The sequence below is a fragment of the Triturus cristatus genome, chromosome 8 (genome assembly GCF_964204655.1).
Source record: "Triturus cristatus chromosome 8, aTriCri1.1, whole genome shotgun sequence".
Classification (NCBI taxonomy): domain Eukaryota; kingdom Metazoa; phylum Chordata; class Amphibia; order Caudata; family Salamandridae; genus Triturus; species Triturus cristatus.
The window spans coordinates 1279171077-1279192630 of record NC_140591.1 but is presented as its reverse complement, the minus strand read 5'-3'; the positions used below and the strand labels follow the sequence as shown (position 1 = coordinate 1279192630).

General features: G+C 45.3%; 1 protein-coding gene across 10 annotated transcripts in view; it reads right to left on the bottom strand.

The window, feature by feature from the left end:
- Nucleotides 1–17425, bottom strand: part of POU1F1 (POU class 1 homeobox 1) — a 126736-nt gene extending 109311 nt beyond the window's left edge. For 2 of the 10 annotated variants that reach the window (XM_085623005.1, XM_085623009.1), the window contains exons 1-4: nucleotides 17365–17420; nucleotides 16652–16758; nucleotides 16513–16536; nucleotides 15845–16018 (exon numbers count right to left, since the gene is read on the bottom strand). In XM_085623005.1, the coding sequence (XP_085479131.1) occupies nucleotides 15845–15992 (148 nt within the window). In that variant the 5' untranslated portion in view covers nucleotides 15993–16018; nucleotides 16513–16536; nucleotides 16652–16758; nucleotides 17365–17420. Of the gene's footprint in view, nucleotides 1–9129; nucleotides 9195–15844; nucleotides 16019–16512; nucleotides 16537–16651; nucleotides 16759–17364 lie in introns of those variants that run through there. The other 8 variants (XM_085623008.1, XM_085623014.1, XM_085623006.1 and 5 more) reach the window with 8 other exon arrangements.
- Nucleotides 17426–21554: the final 4129 nt, after the last annotated feature.

Sequence of the window (21554 nt, the reverse complement as noted above, 5' to 3'; positions counted from 1 at the left end):
GCTGAACTGGGAGACCTGCCTGAGCTGATCCCTTGGCAGCAGGAAGGAGGTCCCTCCAGGGAGGAGTTCTGTGAGGAGCAGAACAAGTGCCCTTCTCTTGTGGGTTTGCGGCAGCAGGCTGCAAACCAGGCAGCAGGTGATCAGTCTGGATCACATTGGATCTACTGAGAGAATGGTCTCCTGTATAGTGAGCCTAAGGTTGCTGAGCCTGGGTCAGCTCATGTGCTGGTGGTACCCCAGTGCTTCAGAGCCTTCCTATTGGGACTGGCTCATGATGTGCCTTTAGCAGGACATTTGGGCTTGTGGGTGACAAGACCTTTAAAAGGCTTGTCACCCACTTTTATTGGCCCCAAATGCGCAAGAGTTCAGAGACTCATTGCAGGACCTGTCAGACTTGCCAGGCAAGTGGAAAGAGTGAGAGGAAGTGCTAGGCTCCCCTCCAGCCATTCCCTGGGGTCAGCACCCCCTTTGAAAGGGTGGGCATTGACATTGTGAGGCCACTGGACCCCAAGACAGCCATGGACAACAGGTTCATCCTGGTCTTGGTGGACCATGCCACCCGGTACGCGGAAGCCACACCTCTGAGGACAGTGACGGCCCCCGTGGTGGGACGGGCACTGATGGGAATTTTCTCATGAGTAGAATTCCCTAGAGAGGTGGTGTCTGACCGAGGTACCAACTTAATTTCTAGGTATATGAAGTCCCTGTGGCAGGAGTGTGGTGTAACATACAAGTTCACCACTCCTTACCACCCCCAAGGAAATGGGTTGGTTGAAAGGTTCAACCGAACCCTAAAAGGCATGATAATGGGTCTTGAGGAACCTATGAGGCGTAAGTGGGATGTCCTCTTACCATGCCTTCTCTTTGCATACCGTGAGGTGCCACAGAAATCTCTAGGGTTCAGTCCCTTCAAGCTTCTCTATGGACAACCAGTGAGGGGACTCTTGAGTTTGGTCAAGGAAGGCTGGGAGCAATCTCCCAGGAAACCTCCCCAGGATGTATATAGCTACATGCTGGCCTTCAGGAACCAAACTAGGCATTTCAGAAAACTCACTGAGGCTTATCTGAAAGCCAGCCAGGAGGAGATAAAGTGGTGGTACGACCAGAATGCCACTCTGGTAGAACTTCAACCTGGTCAGAGAGTGTGGGTTATGGCCCCAGTGGAGCCCTTGTGAGCTCCAGGATAAGTGGACCGGACCATTTGAGGTGGTGGAGTGCAAGAGTCCGGTTATCTACTTGGTGGACTTGCGGTCTCCCAGGAACCCCTTGCGGGTCCTGCATGTCAACCGCCTGAAGCCCCACTTAGAGAGGTCCGAAGTGGGCATACTCCTAGCAACAGATGCTGGAATGGAGGAGGAGACTGAGCCTCTTCCAGACCTCCTGTCTGCAATAGAGCAAGATGGGTCAGTGGATGGAGTAAACCTCGCTTCCACCCTGACCCCTGAGCAACAGAATGACTGTCACCAATTGCTGGGACAGTTTTCTGACCTGTTCTCCCTGATTCCCAGTGTCACTGATTGGTGCGTCCATGATGTAGACACTGGGGACAGTCCTCCTGTCATGCACAAAATTTACAGGGTGACTGACAGGGTGAGAGCTTGCATCAAGGAGGAGGTCTCCAAGATGCTTGCGTTAGGGGTGATTGAGGGGCATATGTATCAACATCACCATTTGTGATTCTCAAATAGCGATTTTTAAAGAATCGCTATTTGAGAATTGCAAAACGGGATGTATTTAAAAAATTGCAAACTTTTTGCGATTTCTTAAAATTCCTTAATTGCGATTAGCAAATTGCGAAATCGCAATTAAGGAATACCTGCCCATTCATTTCTATGGGCCAGGAGACCCATAGGAATGAATGGGAAGTAATTCTCAAATAGCGAATCGCAATTTGCTAATCGCAATTTGAGAATAATTTCAAAGGTGCAAGGGTGTCATGATGACACCCTGATGCCCCCCTGAAATTAGCATGTGTGTGCATATGGCGCACATACATGCCCTAAGGGCATGTATGAGCGCCACGTGGCACTTTGTACAATTCTAAAAAGTGCCTTTTGAAAGGAAATCGCAAATTACCACCAACTGGAAGTTGGTGGTAATTTGCAATTTCTTAAGGATAATTCGCACAACTTGGGTGCTTTTTACATATCATTTAAGAAATCGCAATTTGCGATATCTTAAATGCTTACGCAAAATTAAGAAATCGCTAAATTAGCAATTCCTTAATCTTGCAATGGGATTTGGCTCATACATCCCGATTACCGATTTTTTAATCGCAAACGCTGTTATTTTGCGAATCGCAGCGTTTGCGATTAAAAAATCGTTTGATACATATGCCCCTGAGTCCTTTAACAGTCCTTGGGCCAGCCCAGTGGTCTTGGTCCCAAAGGCTGCCGCACCGGGTGTCACGCCAGAACTGCGGTTCTGTGTGGACTACCGAGGGCTCAATTCAGTCACCAGGACTGACGCACACCCCATCCCCAGAGCTGATGAGCTCATTAATCGGTTAGGGTCTGCCCGGTACCTCAGCACCTTTGACTTAACGTCTGGGTACTGGCAGATCACCTTGACTGATGGGGCAAGAGAGAGGTCAGCATTCTCCACACCAGATGGGCACTACCAATTCCGGGTTATGCCCTTTGGGATGAAGAATGCCCCTGCCACCTTTCAGAGGTTGGTCAACCAGGTGTTGGTTGGACTGGTTGGGTTCAGTGCCGCCTACCTGGATGACATTGCAGTGTTCAGCGCCAGTTCGGAAGAACATCTGTGCCACCTCTGGGAAGTGTTGATGGCGCTGCGGAGAGCAGGCCTTACGATCAAGGCGAGTAAGTGCCAGATCGGGCAGGGTTACGTGGTGTACTTAGGACACCAGGTAGGGAGCGGACAGGTGGCGCCCCTTCAGCCCAAGATCGAAACCATCCTGGCTTGGGAACCCCCCAAAACCCAGACAGAGGTGAGAGCATTTTAAGGACTCACCGGGTATTACAGGAGGTTTGTCAAGGGGTATGGAAGCATTGTTGCACCCTTGACAGAGCTGACTTCCAGGAAGCAGCCCAAGAGAGTGATTTGGACTAACACCTGTCAGAGAGCTTTTGATGCCCTGAAGACTGCCATGTGCATGGCGCCCGTGCTCCTGGCACCCAACTTCTCAAAAGAGTTTATTGTGCAAACAGACGCTTCAGAGCATGGTGTGGGGGCTATTCTATCACAGATTAATGAAGAGGGCCTAGATCAATCTGTAGCCTTCATCAGTAGGAGGTTACTTCCACGGGAACAGAGGAGGAGTACAATTGAGCGTGAGGCATTTGCCGTCGTCTGGGCACTGAAGAAGTTGAGACCATACTTGTTTGGGACTCACTTCCGGGTTCAGACAGACCACAGGCCCCTCAGATGGTTGATGCAGATGAGGGGTGAGAATCCAAAGCTGTTGAGGTGGTCCGTATCCCTACAGGGGATGGATTTCATGGTGGAACACTGCCCTGGTACAGAACACGCCAATGCTGATGGTCTGTCCAGGTTTTTCCACCTTAGTGATGAGAACTCCCAGGAGGTAGGGTAGTTCTCCCCACATTTCAGCTGGAGGGGACACATGTTAGACCTGGCAACATTGGCGTGGATCTCCCTTCCATTTTTTGCTGTTGCCTCGTGTGTTTTTGCTAGTTATAGATGCTTTGGGCACTCTGCCACTGCTGTTCAGTTCCACAGTGCAAGTGCTCCCTATGGTAAATTGATGTATGGATTAGTGACTCCATGATTGGCTTGATTGGTTTACCTGTCAGACCCTAGTACAGTGCACTGCATGTGCCCAGGGCTTGTAACCAATGCTGCTGGTGGGCTTGCAGCACTGATTGTGCCACCCACCGGAGCAGCTTGTAAAGTGTGTTTCAGGTCTGCCACTGCAGAGCCTGTGTGCAGTCTGATACTGCCATGCTGACTGGGCAAGTGCACCCACTTGCCAGTCCCTAAACCATCCCTTTTATACATATTAGTCACCCCTATGGTAGGCCCAAGGACAGGGTGCATTGTAAAAGGTAGGACATGCCCTGATGTGTGTGGCATGTCCTGATAGTGAATTACAGCCCTTTTCGTTTTTCACTATTGCATGGCTATCTGTTCTCCATAGGACAGAATGGGAAGTTTGATTATTACATTTTATAATCCTAACTGACTCAGGGAACATGGTAGAAATGCGGGTTTAGTATGCCTGAACTCAGAATGATAAAATACATCTTTTAGTGAAGTTGGTTTTAACATTCTGTGTTTGAAAATACCACTTTTAGAAAGTAGGTATTTTCTTGTCTAACCATCCAAACCTGCTTCTGCTAGGCTGTGTATTCCTTGTCTGGAGTTTGAGTGACAGGGGCTGGGGGATTCCAGGAGACAGAGAGAGTCAGCACAAGGCTGAGAGATCTGCATGTAGATGAGTGGGAGGGGTTGCACCTGGAACCAGAATAGGGCTGGGCCTTCCCTCCACAATGCTTGCTCCACCTCCTGTGGTGTGTCTGATGTCCCTGCCCTGCACTGTGAAAGGAAAGTAGGAGACATGAGAAGCATGTCGCCACCGCAGCAGCTGTCCTCGCACCGCCGAAGAAGCGAGCCGCCGCTGCCGCTATCATCATCGCATCACCGAAGCGCGGCACATCGCCAGAGAAGCGGGACGCTGCCACAGAGGTAATCACCGGAGAAGCGCGTTGCAGGGCCTGTAGCGGCTCCAAAGATCATCGAGTTGCCGCACGGCCTTCGGGCGTGCACGCATCACACCAACGTTGTTGCATCGCAACCAGGGTGTCATTTTGTTGCATCGCACCGGAGAAGAGTATCGCATCGAGGTGCCAGCGTGTCGCATCGCACCGGAGATCAGTAAGAAACCAACGCATCAACTCCCCACACAGTAAGGAAGCGAGCATCAACTCCCCTGCGCAGCAGTAAGGAACCGACGGATCCACTCCCCTGCATGTAAGGAACCGACGCATCACCTTCCCTGCGACCCTTTTGTTTTCTTTGCATTACGCATCTAAGTTACATTGAGAGTAAAGTGTCGCATTTACAACTTGAGAAAACTAAGCTATTTTATAACATTTGAGAGACTATTTTTAAGTACAGTATTGAGGATTTTTGTCGTTTGGTCTTGTGTTAAGTCTATATAAAAATACTTATTTTTATAATACAACTAGTGTGGTGTCCATTTGTAGTGTTGTCACTGTATTACTGTATGTGTTCACAAATGCTTTACACACTGCCTGTGAGATAAGCCTGCCTGCTCGTGCCAAGCTACCAAGGGGGTGAGCAGGGGTTATTTTAGGAGTGTAGCCCCTTACCCTGATTAGACGCAAGGGTCCCTATTTGTCACAGGTACCTACCTATGCCAACTAGAGACCCCCAAATCTAACACCGCTGTTGTGCTTTTTATTTCCTTTAACATGCTACTTAGCATTGAGGGCAGAGTGAATAGTTTGTCAACGATCTGGTCGCAGTTGCAGCTGAGATGAGTGTCGACTTGAGCTCTCTTTATCATGCCATTCAGGTTCTCCAATTTCTCGTGGATACCTGCCGTGAAGACTGCCAACGTATTCAGTAGTGTGAGCTGGATCTCTATCTTTTCTGACTGAAATTGCAGTGCTTCGACGGCCAGTTGTATTGTATTTAGTAAGGAAGTCCAAGTACCAGCACGTTGTTCCTTTGTTTGCGCATTCTCCTTTTGGTCGTTCTTGATCTGATCCGTGTGAGATGGGTTCCGGGGAAGCTCTTGGGGAGGCTGCTCCCTTTGTACCTGATCTGGTGAGTAAGTGGCGAGCATGTCTTTCCATTCTTGTGTGTTCAAGTATGAGATTATCGCCCTCCCATCCTCTTGCTGGTTTGGGTCCTGAATCCTTGCACGAGGTCCTCCTTGTTGAGTAAGCGGACTTCCTTGGGCGCAGAGTAGTGGGGTGGTTGGCGATTATGTGTTTACTAAATGTGATGTTTGAATGGGCGTGCTGTGGGTACTGGTTGTCGTGTTGTAAGTGGGGCTGGAATTCATTTCGATGATTTGATCCATGTTTACTCCCTTTGAGGCTTCTGTAGCGTCTTTACCAGCCTTGATTTTTTGGGTGTTGCTGTCCCCGGCCCTGATGCCGGATTGTGATGATGATGTAGTTGGTTTTTGAATCGTGTCTTCTATGGTAGGAGTCCCCTGTAAGCAGCCCTGTTGGCTAATTATTGTGGGAGAGAGCCCTGGGTATACGGGCGCTCTAGCGGGGACCACAGGGGGTGTAGTGCCTGCTGCCAGTACCCCCACTGAGTGCATTGGAGATTGAGGCTTGATCTGGACTTGCTGGCCTTGTTGCTGTGGTGCCCTGAAATCCAACCTATCTTCATCTGAGGGTGGTGTGCTTGAGGCAGGTGTTTGCATCAGTAGGGGTTGCAGTGGAGTTTGCAGGTCGTTCAGGGTTGCATTGCTGGAATAAAGGACAGAACCTGCATCCCTTAGGAAGTTCAATTTAGTGTAAATTTTGGGTTGGTTGGAGTATGTAATGCTGGTGAGGCCCGTCCGTGCTGTTATCTCACTTTGGTCCTGGTCAGTTTTGATTCAGCGCTGTGCTGAGCGAAGGGGTTTTGTCTCTTTCCTGTTCTCCCCCCTGTTCTGGATGGCATAGCCACTCTAGTTCTTCCTGACCTTATTGAGTCTGCGGAGTTTATAGAACAGACCAGGGGCTGTGACTAGCAGGGCGGAGTGCATGTGGCGAGTAGTATAGTATAGTAGCTTGTGTGACTTGTGTGCGTTGTCCTGAGTGGCACCTAACCGTGCTTCTGGCTGTGCTTTGTTGTTGCCACCAAGGTTGCCGCTGTCTCCTCGGTGTAGCAATACAATACCACTGCTGCTGTAGCGCGACCTCTGTCTCTGCCCTGTCTCTGTGGGCACTGCTGGGGATTGGGTGTGCGATGGTAATGGCCAATACCCCCTGAAGGGCAATGCGTAGGGGGGCCAAAGGCAATGCAAGGCAAGATGAATGAGTGTGCAAGAGGGTCGCTGGCTGCACTGATTGTTTGGCAGACTTTGCCACCACCCTGTGCACCAAGGACTCTCCCACTGTGCCCAGACACCCGCCCACCCCCACTCCTGCTCCCACCACGTGCGCTGCCACTCACCACTGTCACAGCGGCTCCGGCTGAGTCAGATCAGCGGGATGCAGCGGGGCTTAGAAGCACTCCGGGTCCTTTTCAGGCTTCACAGGGCCGCTCGGGGCTGCGAGGACTGCGAGAGCTGGAGGCTGGATGCACTAGTGACGCGCTGAAAGAGTGGGGCGGGGCTGCCTCACTGCCTCTCTGCCTCGCTGCCTCTGCCTCTCCACACCGCTGGTGCCTACTCCACGCTCCTGCTCCGCTCCGTCCTCAGTGCCCCAAGCTGTGACGGTCTCCTGTGTCAGCAGAAAGAGTGGAAACAAAGGTAGAGGCACAGGCACCGCTTGCACTGACGGCGCTTAGCAGGAGAGACACAGCGCTAGGCGGGCAGGCTGTGGAGGCAGTGGGAGGTGGTTGAATCTGCGGGAGCCACGGCAGCAGCAGCAGCTTCTCTCTCCTCCTTGCGTCCGGCGTTTAGCGTCTGACATCACTGTTAGGAAAATGTGGACAGACAGACGGACAGATTGAACGCAGATTGGCGAAACATCTTACTGAGGGACAGTCAGATAACTGTGTTGACAGATAGAAGAATAGGTGTATTCAGCCAGATATATAGAGGAGGTTATGCATCTGAGAAAATACAATAAGTTGGCTCAGCAGTTCATTCTTCCAGGTCAGATAAACTGGATAGTAGTAGTATCTGTGCAACCACTAAGAGATACTTCACGTTGTAGTAGATGGAGCATAAACTGTCAATAATATTTATATCATTACAATTATACGATGAATCTTTGCTTTAAGATATGACCCCAAGAAGAGTTTTTCACTGAAGATGACGCGTGAATATCACAAGAGACGCGACCACGGGTCCTGCGAGGCTGCCAACGTGCTACACCAGTCGTGACTCGTGCAAACAGTGCAGACACGATAATAATCGCAGCTGGCAAAAAGTGTGCTTTATTCTGGAAAAGCTTTCTGAGCAGTCTTGCAACCTTAGTGTCTGTTGTGGCTTCTGAGAGCCCTTGGCTTTAGAAGGGGTGAGAAAGGCTAGAAAGAGGGATCTTTTAACGTGCATATAAAAATATTAAAGAGAAGGGGTGAGTCATGCGTGATTAATGTGTTTTTGGTGTAAATGTTTAGGCGGGTACTACGTTAACCAAGTGAGTGTCACAGTGACCATGTCTTAGTTTCTGCCAATATTGTAAATTTATGCTCTACCCCGCAGGTTGTCGAATTGTCTATAAGTGACCATAATTCAATCACTATGTACCTGAATATATGGGGGCGTAAGACAGCTGAACCATGTACAATTGTGAATAACATTATACCGACACGCCCTAATGGTACAAGACTGAAATGGAGAGGTTCCAGCTCCTGTGTGATGCAAAAAAAGATTGTAAAGACATGTCGTAATGAAATAGATGATTGTTTATCTTTCGGGACGGTACCGCCACAGATCATGTCTAATTTCCTTCAAATCTCTGCGCATATCACTAAATTACTGACTGTGTTACTACCCAGGAAACCAATACAGGCTAGGGGCTGGTTTGATCACTTTTGTACTGTATCCCTGAACCATTTGAAAATAGCCCTCTCAAATAAACCAAGGGATAGTTCAGTTATCCATTTGCTAAGAGTAGAGTATAATCTTAATATAAAACGAAGGAAGAAAGAGCTCTAACAAGAGGCATGGGACAACCTTGCATTCGCAGCAGAAACCTCAAATAATAAGCTATTCTGGGAAACAGTGAAGTCAAAATTACTTAAAATTGAATCAGTCCCAGAGCTTTTAACTCATGTAAGCTGTGAAGAATGGGTGGCCCATTTTTCTAGTATTTTTAGCCCTAGTGATATCCCCTCAGTAAATTTAAATACCCAATGCCTTTGGCCAATTATCCCGCTTAATATAACTTTGGACGAAGTCCTGATAGGAATAGGAAATAGTAAAGGAGACAAAGCACCGGGTGTTGATGGTGTCCCCATTGATGTGTACAAATCAATACCAGAACTGTGGGAACCCATACTTACCAGAGTTTTTAACGCAGCGGTAACCGAGGGTTGCCCTTCGTCTTGGGGGGAATCCGGTATTATCCCTATTTATAAAAAAGGTAACAAATCAGAAGCGAAGAATTACCGCCCAATCTCCCTACTTGACTCTTCAGTAAAAATCATGAGTAGGATTTTATTGATAAGATTGGAGGAGTGGGTTTCGGATAATGAAATTATGTCACAGGCACAACATGGTTTCAGAAACGGGTTAGGCACGTTGGAACAATGTATTAATTTGGAGCTTTTAATCGGCAAATATACCAAAGCCAAGCAGGGTCGGCTCTTTTTATGTTTTATTGATTTAAGTAGTGCTTTTGATTTGGTTGATCATGGAATTTTATGGTCTGTTTTACTCATTCTAGGGGCCTCGAAACCGATTATTTATTTCTTGGCCAGGTTGTACGAAAATCTTTCAACAAAAGTTAGATACGGCCAGAAGGGTGAATGCACCCCCAATTTCAATGTAAAACGCGGCATTCGCCAAGGCTGTGTACTAGCCCCACTACTCTTTACTCTGTTTATTAACGAAGTTGATGCTATACTTAAGAGGATACAGGCGGATGTATGACATTACAACGCGGGTTTTTACCACACGTGCAGTTACATCACATGCGTTACAACGTATGCGATGTTACAACGCTATGCCATTCCAACGCAAGTCTTTACATCGACTTGCGCTAGATGGCGTGCTAACATTAAAAAAGTGTAATTTACTATTCCAACTCCAGTCCACTTAACAGTAGGGAAGGTGTTGGGATAGTAAACTACACTATTTGTAATGTTAGCACGCCATCTAGCGCAAGTCGATGTACAGACTTGCGTTGTAATGGCATAGCGTTGTAACATCGCATGCGTTGTAACGCATGCGATGTAACTGCACTGCGTGATAAAAACCGCGTTGTAATGGCTGTTCCCCATACAGGCGGATTCACCGCTAGTGGAAGGCAAAGAAGTACCAGTCCTGCTTTACGCGGACGATGCCGTGCTTATATCAAGAACACTGGTTGGCCTCCAGAGGTTAATAGATGGGTTTGGAGCTTTTACCAACCAGAGGAAGCTGGTAATAAATAAAACCAAAACCTTCACAATGGTATGTGGCCCAAAATATAAAAGCTTGAAACCGTTTTTTATCGAGGGTAATAAAATAGAAAATGTGGATAATTTCTGTTATTTGGGTATCTCTTTCTCATCGGATGGGAAATGGAATTATGAAATATCCCAGGTTCGGGACAAATTGAGAAAAAGTATATATGGTGTTTTTAAATTTGCCATTTATCTGGGGGATCGTCGTATTAAAGACATGATTGAGATCTTTAAAGCTAGATGTACATCAGTCGCCCTTTACGGGGCTGGGATTTGGGGATCAGAATCTTGCCATGATCTACAGGTCGAAGAGAACTCTTTTAAAAAAAAGCTTTTATGTCTCCCCGTCTCTGCCCCCTCTGAACCTATTCATTGCGAGGTTGGTCTTAACTTTTTGAGTGTTTTAATAGCTTTGAGACCGCTTCAGCTTTGGCGTTCAATATGGTCTAAAGACGAGACAACTTTTACCAAGTCTATCATAAACGACTGTCTATGCCTGGAAAATTATCTAAAGATACCATGGCTGAAATATTTAACTCAAACTTATGGGGACATTCTTAATCTACCTGTCCTGGGAAAGCATAACGAGATACCAGTTACATCTAAACAGGAGCTAAAGAACATCTTTTTGTCACATAAGTACTCATGTAGGAGGGAATTAATTAAGAAACAAACCACATACCAGTTTTACCACCAATATATGGATACTCTGGGTTTCCAATCCTATCTCTTTTTTGTCACAAGATCTTCCCATCGTTATGTATTAACCAGATTGAGATTAGGCCTCGTGCACCATCTGGTTGCGTTTCCTGTGATGAACCAGCACCCAGTTACCCCTTGTCCTTGTGACGGGTCCACAAAACAAAGCACTTTGCGCTCTGTTTTTATGTGATGTTTTACTGCCTTTAAGGATCGTCTATCTCAAGCCCTTGTTTAAAAAGTATGAAACCAATACCATCAAAGCTGCTATGACCCGACTTTTTGCAGTTAATGACCTTGATGTATGTCTTTATACTGCTACTTTTATGTTAAGTGCAATCGAGATAAGAAAGAGTATGCTGTTCTAACATGAACCTTTATCCTTCATTAAGTTAGGGACAGTCTTATTGCTCCTGTACTTTGCATTTTAGCTATGCACTTTGCACTTTAGCTTTTGTACTTTTTAAGTCTTTGCGAGTTGATCCTTCGCTATCGCTATTAATATTAGGTTACGCTGCTATGAGTCCATTGTTTACATCTGGAGTTTTGTTTTAACTTACGCACTATATACCGGACATTGAAAAGCCCCGATGGTTCCCCCTAATGGAAATATGCAATGCTATTCTGTGCTTACTGTTTCAAGAGAGGATAACTATAGTCAGTTGGTTACTGTAAAATGCTAACTGTAAGTGTTTTAATATTGTATGTAGATCTGTATCATGGTATTTTAGTATGTCATGTGCTATATATTGTGCTTTTATGGTTGTACGTCCCAACCGAATAAAGCTTATTTTGAATTGAAGTGAGTGTCACAGTGTGTTTACAAAGAGGCACATGAATCTCAAAATATGTTAGAGACGAGATGCCATTTATTCAGCTATTTCATGGGTTTGGTTGACAGCATTTTAGACCACATACGCCCCTCCCTCAAGAAATTAGAGTACATTGGACAAGACCCTTTCTTTGTTTTCATGCAGGCTTCATTTAACCTCTTCAGTGCCCATGACGAGATAGTCTCGTAATGGAGCACGGTCGCGCTGTGCCCATGACGAGACTATCTCGTCATGAACCCCACCCACTAATAAAACGCCCGGCACAGGAGGGGGAAAGGGCGTGGCACAGAAGGGGTTAATAATTTCTGATGTTTCTAAACACTATATAAGACAGAGTGTAATGCTAAAAAGTGTAATGGTACTCAATGTTCCTACTTGAAGTCCATGGACGACGGACGGAGGTGGCCTTGCTGTGATCTGTACGTGTGACCTGCAGATCACAGCAGATGTTTATAGAAAGCGAATATTTTCCTGATTCAACTTGTTGGTTTAGGTAAAAAAAAAAAAGAATATCGAGCTAATTGTATTTTTGCTCTGTAAAATAGATGTGCAAGTGTGTACGAAATAGGAAAGCAAGAAACATTAAATTGTGCTTATTCGCTCTAATTGCTTCTACAGTGTTATAAAGGGCAAAGCAGAATTTCTTGGTGGAAATTAATGACTTAAACGTGTTGCATTTGGCTGGCTCACAGCAACTGCTTAAAGGGGAGAGTATGTTATGTGCAAAACACCCATGCATAATATATGTAAAACTTATTTCGGCAGGAAATCTTCGAGGACTGGTATCATTTTATTTGGAAACCAGATGAACTCCATAAGGGTTCCTGCAGGGGACTCAGAAACACTTCCACTGCCTTTCTTTTATTCAGATATCAAAACCTCAATGTGTGTATCCCTTTAAATCCATAGGTTCTTCTGCGTCTCTGTATATTGAATTCCCACTCTGGACGTCACACTGAAATCGTAAATATGTCCCCCAGTGACTGCGTCTTTCTTCCTGTGTTTATTAACACTTTAGTGTAACATGTTCATTCTACATAGGAGTGCCCCCTAAGTTCGCCACCATAGAAAATGCCACTTACCAATGAACTACTTCTGACTTGCTTATGAATCATAATACAAAGCCGGGAGTACCATAAGAGTCACTTCACAATCGGTGTGTTGTCCTTTTACAGTAGGGGACAAACGAGCAGCATGACTACCTCTTTAATTCAGCATTTTCTGTGCTAAAGTATTGTTAGCCTCACAAAGAAGGTTAGATACCATATTTGCATATTATATCCATTTTCACCAACATCATTATATCTTGTACCCTCAGAATAAGTACTGTAGTCACATGACAAGTGAGAGCACTATGGCCACAACTCACAAACAATCTACTCAGAGTAGATGTGACTTACTCTTGTACAACTCCTGATTTAGGGCCTGATTTAGATTTCGGCTTACTATATCAAATATGACGGATATCTGTAGTAATGACACCGGACACAGGAACTAGGAACAGGGGTTTATTTCAAGGAAAGACAGTTCCTCAGTACAGCAAGAGAAGGGTGTTCCCCTCACGCCAGACAAATGCCAGCGGTCGCTCGTGGAACAGCGTGACGTGAACGTTCTAAACAATGGAACGTAGGGACTGGATGCAGCCAAGTCCAAAAAGGTAGATACTACATCACAACACACCCCCTCCCTTCACCTGAAAGGAAAGTAGAACAAAGAGGGAAGGATAGGTGAGAAGTTGGCAGGGTATGCTCAGACGTGAGTCTCTTGCTCACTTTGCCACTGGATTCAAGCAAGCCTGGCTGAAGACGGCTGAAATGCCAGAAACCGGTCCTAGGAAGCTTGTTTCCGGTCCAGGGAAGACATGGCTTGGCAGTTCGGGCTGGACTGTTCCCATGAGGCACAGGGTCAGACTGATTTGCATATGGCCATGTCTGAACTGGGGTGGCAGAGTGGGCTAAAGAACGGTGAGGGATTAAACCCAGATCATTTGACTGGGGGTGAGTGCTTGCAATATTCAACACTCCGTCCATCATTTCCTTTGGTTTTGCTAGGTGAGAAGTAAGCCAAGAAAAAGAGAATACAAAAGAAGAAAGAACAAAGGAAATTATGTAAGTACATTGTCAGCCAAATAACAAGGTGGTCTGCGGTCTCTGCAAGGGTGTGAGGACTCATCCCCCAAAGGGAGGGAAGAGGTACTAGGAAGAGGGTTTTGTGCTTCCCCAGAGGAATGCCCAAGACCACCATCATTACCCCAGACAATGTCGTTAGCACTGTTTTCAACATCACTCAAGAGCCAGAAGTCATTGGCAATGTTTTCCGAATTAGCAACGGCTTCACCAGCTATTTTAGGCCACCTTCCACCTCCTTTGTGAAACAATGCAACCTTATGTTTGTTCCACTTGTTACCATTGTTAAGCACAACATGCTTCTTGAACACTTGCTTTACCCTAAATGGACCCCAGTACTTTGACAGACCTCTGACCGTCCTGCCGTACCTGATCTTAACTCAGTCTCCGGCACAGATACTAGATGCATTAGAGCTGTGGACAACCTCCTTCACAGTAGTAGAAGTGGGTGAAAGCAGCCAGGCAGGTATGAGTTTGGTGCCAGGTTTCCTCCCATGCATTCTCTCAAATGGAGAAAACCCAGTAACTCTGTGCACAGTAGTACAATGCGCCCATACCATTTCTTCCACCATCACCCTCACATTCTTTCCACTGTGGATGACCATGGAGATAGTACCCTTGACCAGGCGATTAGCCCATTCAACCATGCCATTGGCCTGGGGGTTGTACAAAGCTGTACGATGATGTGTGATACCACACTTGTCAAGGAAATCTCTAATTTCTTTTGAGTTGGGTCCCGTTATCAGTTAACACGTGGTAGACCCTCCTCCTGGAAAACCACTTTAAGTTGCTCAATGGTACTGTGAGTAGTGACTTCAGACATGAAATGCACAATGAGCCACTTAGAGTGGACATCAACCATGACCAACGCATTTTTAAGTTTTTCATCCACCCCTTGCATGGGTCCAATGAAGTCCAAGCAAACGGTACTCCAGGATAATTCGGGATCCTCAATATGCCCGATGGTAGACTTGAGTCTTGAGTCTTTTCTCGCTCTGCACGCACACCTCACAATTGACCACCCACGTGTTGATTTCCTCATCCATACTCTGCCACCATAAGTTCTCTCACACGTTTCTTGGTCATAGTTTGACCCAGATGGCCCTTATGCGCAAGTGCAATTATCTTGCGTCTCAAACCACATGGTGGTACAAATTTGTCATCTCTCATTAATACCTTGAACACTCATGCTCAACTCATTCAAGATCTTAACGTAAGGTCTAACTGTGGGCACAACGGTACTTTCTCTTCTACCACCTGTGATCAACATATGTTCTACTGCTCTAAGGGTGGAATCGAGATCCATGCTTGACTTCCATTCCTCTGCCGAAAATGCACCTCCAACACATTGACACATCGCCCATAGAGGCAACTGCACCTTCTTGCTCCCACAACAAGCTACCATTCACCTCACCCTTATTACTCAATGACAACCGAGACAAACAGTCAGCCTGTGCGTTTCTCCACCCTGGAATATGTGTCACCTTGTACCTGTACTCCTGCAGCCGAGAGGTGAGTCTGGCTAACCTTGCTGACCCCTTACCAGCACCTCCAGGACTCAACACCTTCTCTAAAGGCTTGTGGTCTGTACTGATGCAGAATTCAAGACCCCACAAGAAAGTCCTTAAATGTTCAACAGACCATGCTGTAGCCAATGCCTCCCGCTCTATGACTGAATAGTTGCACTCGCACTCAGTCAAAGATCTGGAGGCAAACGCCACAGTTCATTCACGCCTCTTATGGATGCACAAAGAATAAGTGGTATGGGACATAGGGAAGGCGCTGCTAGAAATATTCACTAGAGTTATTCACAATTCGGTCAATTAGTACAGTGCTACTAGGAGTAGAGAACCACCCACCTCTCCTGATCAGCAGCAAAGACTGCAACAGATATTCACACAGATCTTTAGCACACATGAATTGTCACTGTTAACTAACACAGTACATTCTTACAATAACAATAGTGATACAATATAAATTCACAGCACAAAGCAGGTATCTTGGAATCTTTGATCTTTAATCCTTTTGTTGATTCCTTCAGTAATTCATTCTTGTGACTGTTTGTGAGCCCAATGCCAACACGTGTTTCATCGCTTCTCATAATATAGACATGCGACTTCCTCAAGGCTATGTAAAAAATAGACCACAGTCACTTATGTGTGCAATAATTATGAAATAAGTTACATTTCTACGACATTGCACCCATTGACCTCCACCGTGAATTGTGTGTATATTGAAAAGTAAAGTGCCTTTCTCATGTGAATACAGAATATAAACATATTAAAGACACACCTGTCAAACATAAATTCAAAGTCTATGTGGCTCATACAATACCAGCCAATAGTGTACTAGCACGAAATAAACATTTTGAAACCTGTTTAACTGGCTTTCTACATACTCATCCTATAAACAAATCATCCTAATATTATTAACTCCAACATCTGTGATTCTATCTGATTCAATATCCATGGTGTGTTATGTGTCAGTTATATCTAATGTGTGTCTATTCACCCATATAGACGCTTCGCCAAATCAGAGCTATCAATACCAACAACTAAAAGATGAGATAAGTCACCCATCACCCAGACAAGTATAGAGGGAAATAAAAAAAGCACACAGACCTTAATCTTATTCTTAAAGGACCGCTATTAATAAACAAAAGGAGAAGAGAGAAACTTGCAATTAATGCTTGCCCTAATAAGGTAAGCTATACATTCATAAATCATGTCTAATAATTTGGGTTAATTCTGAGGTACCTACTTTACGTGTGGTGATAATTCCGACCCACACAACCCCAGGCGTGGGTAGATACTGTCAATCTGAGCAATATTCTTCCAATGCGCTGGATCCAGTATCTTGTATCCATGCTATAATAAAGATATGAGCTGAGGCTGGTATCTAACCAACATCCAAGACCTAGCAGTCTAAATCTAAGATCTGAGATAGAATGATGTCTGTTTGAGTCTAATTGTAAACATAATTTCTGTATGACCATAGTCTTATCATAACTGTAGAAAGGGCATCTACCAGAGCGTTTACATAAGCACTAATCAATCCCATATTAGCAGCATTAGTAGCGAGGTGAATCAGCCAGTTAATAGTGATTGGGGCCGAGAGATGAAAAATGCCTGTTATTTTTATTTTTCAAAAACAGCCATCTATCTTCAATTCCATGGGAATCCACATTAAGTTTCCCCGCTTGACTTCATATATATAAGGCGACCACACAATACAATAATTTAGTTGATAGCGCGTGCGCCGCAAAACCCATTTTCGGCCAGTCAAAATCCGCTCGCAAACTACATCCCTTTCCTGAGACATAAATGCGGATAATGTAACATCTCTACTGAATACCAGATGCACCAGACTGTGTATTGGATCGGCCAGAATAAAGCCACTTATTACAGAAACATTAGTCTCCATAACTGTTGGGGGTCGGTGCATGGTATTGTGATTAAATATTGGAAACATACCGCAAATTGTTGACAGAGTCAAGTATAATGACCGTCACCTCACGCCGTCTTCCTCGTGTACGAGGAAGATCGGACGCCATATCCGTGTTTTTGAATCCCACCCGTGTCACGTGATCGCAGAAAATTGTGCGTCACGTTGTCATAGTAAACGTAGGCACCATCTTGAAATTCCTGCAAATCTATGTATAAAATAATAATATCCATGTAAGTATTATTGTATCTGCCAAGATTCAAATCCATAAAGTGCGCACTTTTTAATTGTTACGCATCATATTATCGGGTCCTCAAAAATAAACAAATTAATAACCAAATGAAAAAAAAACGAGTATCTCTATATAAATCCACCATATTGTTGTTAGCTAATAAGAAAAACAGAAACGTGCAATAGAATTATTAAGTACGTGTGAAACCCTCCTCCCTTCCTTGAGTGTGTGGCTCAAGTGTTATAGATCCCGCCATATACTGCATAAAGGATCTTTTTATTCCAAGAGAATATGTTTCAGGCAAATACCAGAATCTATCAATAGGTTGAAATCTAGCCCTGTCTACCATTCGTATTCCCAGCATATTCGCCATGTGAGAAATGCGTGCCATAGGGTTTAAGTTAAATTGTACTTGGTATTAAGCTATGCATGACAAGATATCCCCATCTAAATCGATCATTCATCTCCTATTAATTCTCCCCGTCAGGTGAAGAAATAACCATTATGTGTAGGAACTAAGTCTACTTACATTTACTCATTTGATTAGTCAATCTAGTGTCTCTACTTAATATTGCATGGGCATAACAAGTCATCATTGATTTCCATATTACATATACATGCATAACCTTTGTGACTTGTGTGAGTATACAATCTTACAATTTATGTTTGACAGGGACAGTGCCTTCTTTCAAAACAATTTTGTGAGTGTACCCCTTCATTTCTCCTAGCCCCCTGCAAAAACACCCTCTATTTCTCGCAAAACATCATCAGTGGTCGCATCAGACAAGCTAAGTACTTGAACCTCAGCATGTGGGTCAATGATGATATATAGATCAAACTGATGACCCCACCCCAAAATGGGAGGTCCGTCCTCAGCAACATAGACTTTGCCCACTATTTTTCTGGACTTGAAGATGATGGGAGCGGTGAAGAAGCCGAGAACATCAATGGTCTCTCCTTGGTACCCTCTAGGATCGATGTCCTTTGGTACAAGAGAAACTTGCGGCCACTTCTTTTTCCACATCCACTTAGGTACAATGGTGTACAAAGACCCACAGTCCACCATCAGTTTCACCTGTTTGCCTTGAATGCAAAATGTAGCCTTCTGACGTTTTCTTTTGCCTTCAACAACGTTGCCAGGAAGGACCATCAGTACATGTTCATCATTATCTCCATCAAAACTCGAATCTTCCGCAACAGTAACCCTAGACCGGTCCAACATCTTACACATCCTTGCGTAGTGACCTCTGCGTCCACACTTCCTGCAGTCTTGTTTGATTGCAAAACACCATTTTGACCCACAATCCACCATCAGTTCCACCTGTTTGCCTTGAATGCAAAATGTAGCCTTCGGACGTTGTCTTTTGCCTTCAACAACATTGCCAGGAGGGACCATCAGTATACGTTCATCATTATCTCCGTCAAAACTCGAATCTTCCGCAACAGCAACCCTAGACCGGTCCAACGTCTTACACATCCTTGCATAGTGACCTCTGCGTCCACACTTCCTGCAGTCTTGTTTGCTTGCAAAACACCATTTTCAATCACTAGTATGTACCGAACTACCACATCTAGCACATCCCTTGTGCTTTGTGCCTTTCTGCATCTTTAAACCTGTTTTTTCACTCATAGACTTCAATGGGTAGTCCTTCCTCCCAACTGCTGCCCCTTCCTCTGCAACAGCATCTTTTTTGCTCATGGCCAACATGCAACGCTCAGACTCCTCAACCACCTTGGCAATGGACAGGGCATCTTTCAATGTCGGGTTTTTAGCTGCCCATAAGTGCTCTTGTGCTTTTTTGCTCTGACATTGCATGATGAATTGGCCACGAATACATTCATCTGCCCTTTGGCCAAAGTTGCACTTGATAGACAATTCGCGCAAAACTGAAACAAACTCTTCCATAGATTCCTCAGGTTTTTGTGGTCTAGTATAGAATTTGTATCGTGAGAGCACGACGTGCTCTTCTTTTGCAAATCTTTTTTCCAATCTTCTCTTGGCTTCCAAGAACACATCCTCGACTTGTTGACCACCACTTCCAAGCATCTGTGGCAAATACTTGAAGATGCAATGTGCTTCCTTTCTTTCCTATAGTACCCAGTTGCTGTGCTTTTTTCTTCTCTGCTGAGAACTCTTGACCATCTAATGCTATGATGTAGTTCTCAAACAGGTCAATCCATTCCTCCCAAGGCATCGAAGGTTGCCCTGGTTGTGCCAGGAAAGAAGGAGGAATCACAATATGATACAGCGATTTTATTTGTGGCACCAGAAAATCTGAATCAATTGGATATTATTTGTCAAATACACTGCTAGTTAGACCTGTTAAATACTTCAAAACTTTTCTACTGGGAATATGAACTTTTAAACTGAACACATGAAATGCCCACAACAGCCAGTAGAGCGCTCACTACACTAGGGGCCTCATGTAGGTAGCTAAATACCGGTCGGTAACGGCCGAAATTCGGTAAATATGCCGTTACCGACCGGTATTTAGTCAAGTGAGATGTAGGAGGCCAAAAACCAGTTTTCGGTAACTATGAAGCGGTAAATACCGATTCATATTTACCGAATACAGATTTACCGAATCGGTAAATATGAAGTGGTAAATATGAAGTGGTAAATATGAAGTGGTAAAACTGAAAAAGACATGTAGGTAAATTCGGTAATTAAGAAATCCATGAAATTCGGTAATTAAGAGTCGGTAATTAACACGGATTGAAAGCAGGTGGTAAGCATCAACAGTGCATATAAGCAATCCCAAAATGCAACAGCGTGGACAACATGGCCGCTCTGTATGTCATTGCAAGGCGCCTACGTCTACAGGCAGCAGGTCTGAGGATTTGGAGACGGGAGGAACGCATCTACAGACAGCGCATCACACTCTTTCAACAGACTGACGCAGAGATACATGAAAGGTACAGGCTACACCCACAAACCATCATGGACCTGATCAGGGACCTGCACCCACTCCTGGACCAGCCAACAAGAAGGGCGCATGCCATACCACCACATGTGCAGGTGCTCTGCAGCCTACATCTACTCGCATCTGGCAGTTACCAGGGGGTGATAGCTGCGGTGGGCGGTGTATCCCAGAGTTGCCTGTCCCGTTTCTTCAGGAAGTTCCTGGATGCCATGATGCAGAGAATGCACCACTACATCAGCTTCCCAAACACACAGGCTGAACTGCAGAAAACTAAAACTGACTTTTATCACATGGCACAGTTCCCCCATGTCATTGGCTATATTGATGGCACACACATCCCAATCTGCCCACCAGCTGCCACTGAGCACATCTACAGGAACAGAAAGTCCACCCACTCCATCAATGTGCAGGTAATCTGCAATGCAGGGAACATCATCACTGATATTGTTGCGAAGTTTCCTGGGAGCACCCACGACTCCTACATCTTCCAGAACAGTGGGATCTACACACGACTGCTTGCCGGAGAATTTGGAGAGGGATACCTGCTAGGTAAGTAACAGTGACGCCCCATGAAACTTGCAAATCATAGTGTATTGAGGCATGTGACTGATGGTTCCCTTTTCCTCACCTAGGCGACAGTGCATATGCCGTGCGGTCATTCATCCTCACTCCCTACCTACACCCAACAACCCAGAGTGAGAGACGATATAATGTGGCACACAAATCTACACGCAACGTGGTGGAGCGCACGTTTGGACTATTGAAAAGCAGGTTCCGCTGCCTCCACAAGAGCGGAGGCGCACGCCAGTACACACCCATCATCTGTTGCAAGATCATTGCCACTTGTGCAATGCTGCACAACCTTGCCACGAAGAGAGGTACAGAGGTGGAACTAACAGATTTTGAGGACAATGAGGATGATTCAGGTCAGCCAGAGGCCAACACTGCTGGAGTGCCAACAGCAACAGATGGGAGAGAGAGATGGGCAGAGATCACATGCAACTATTTCTGAGTAAGTAAGGGGACACAGCCAGTTGTTGTATGTCATGACGTAGTTTTAATG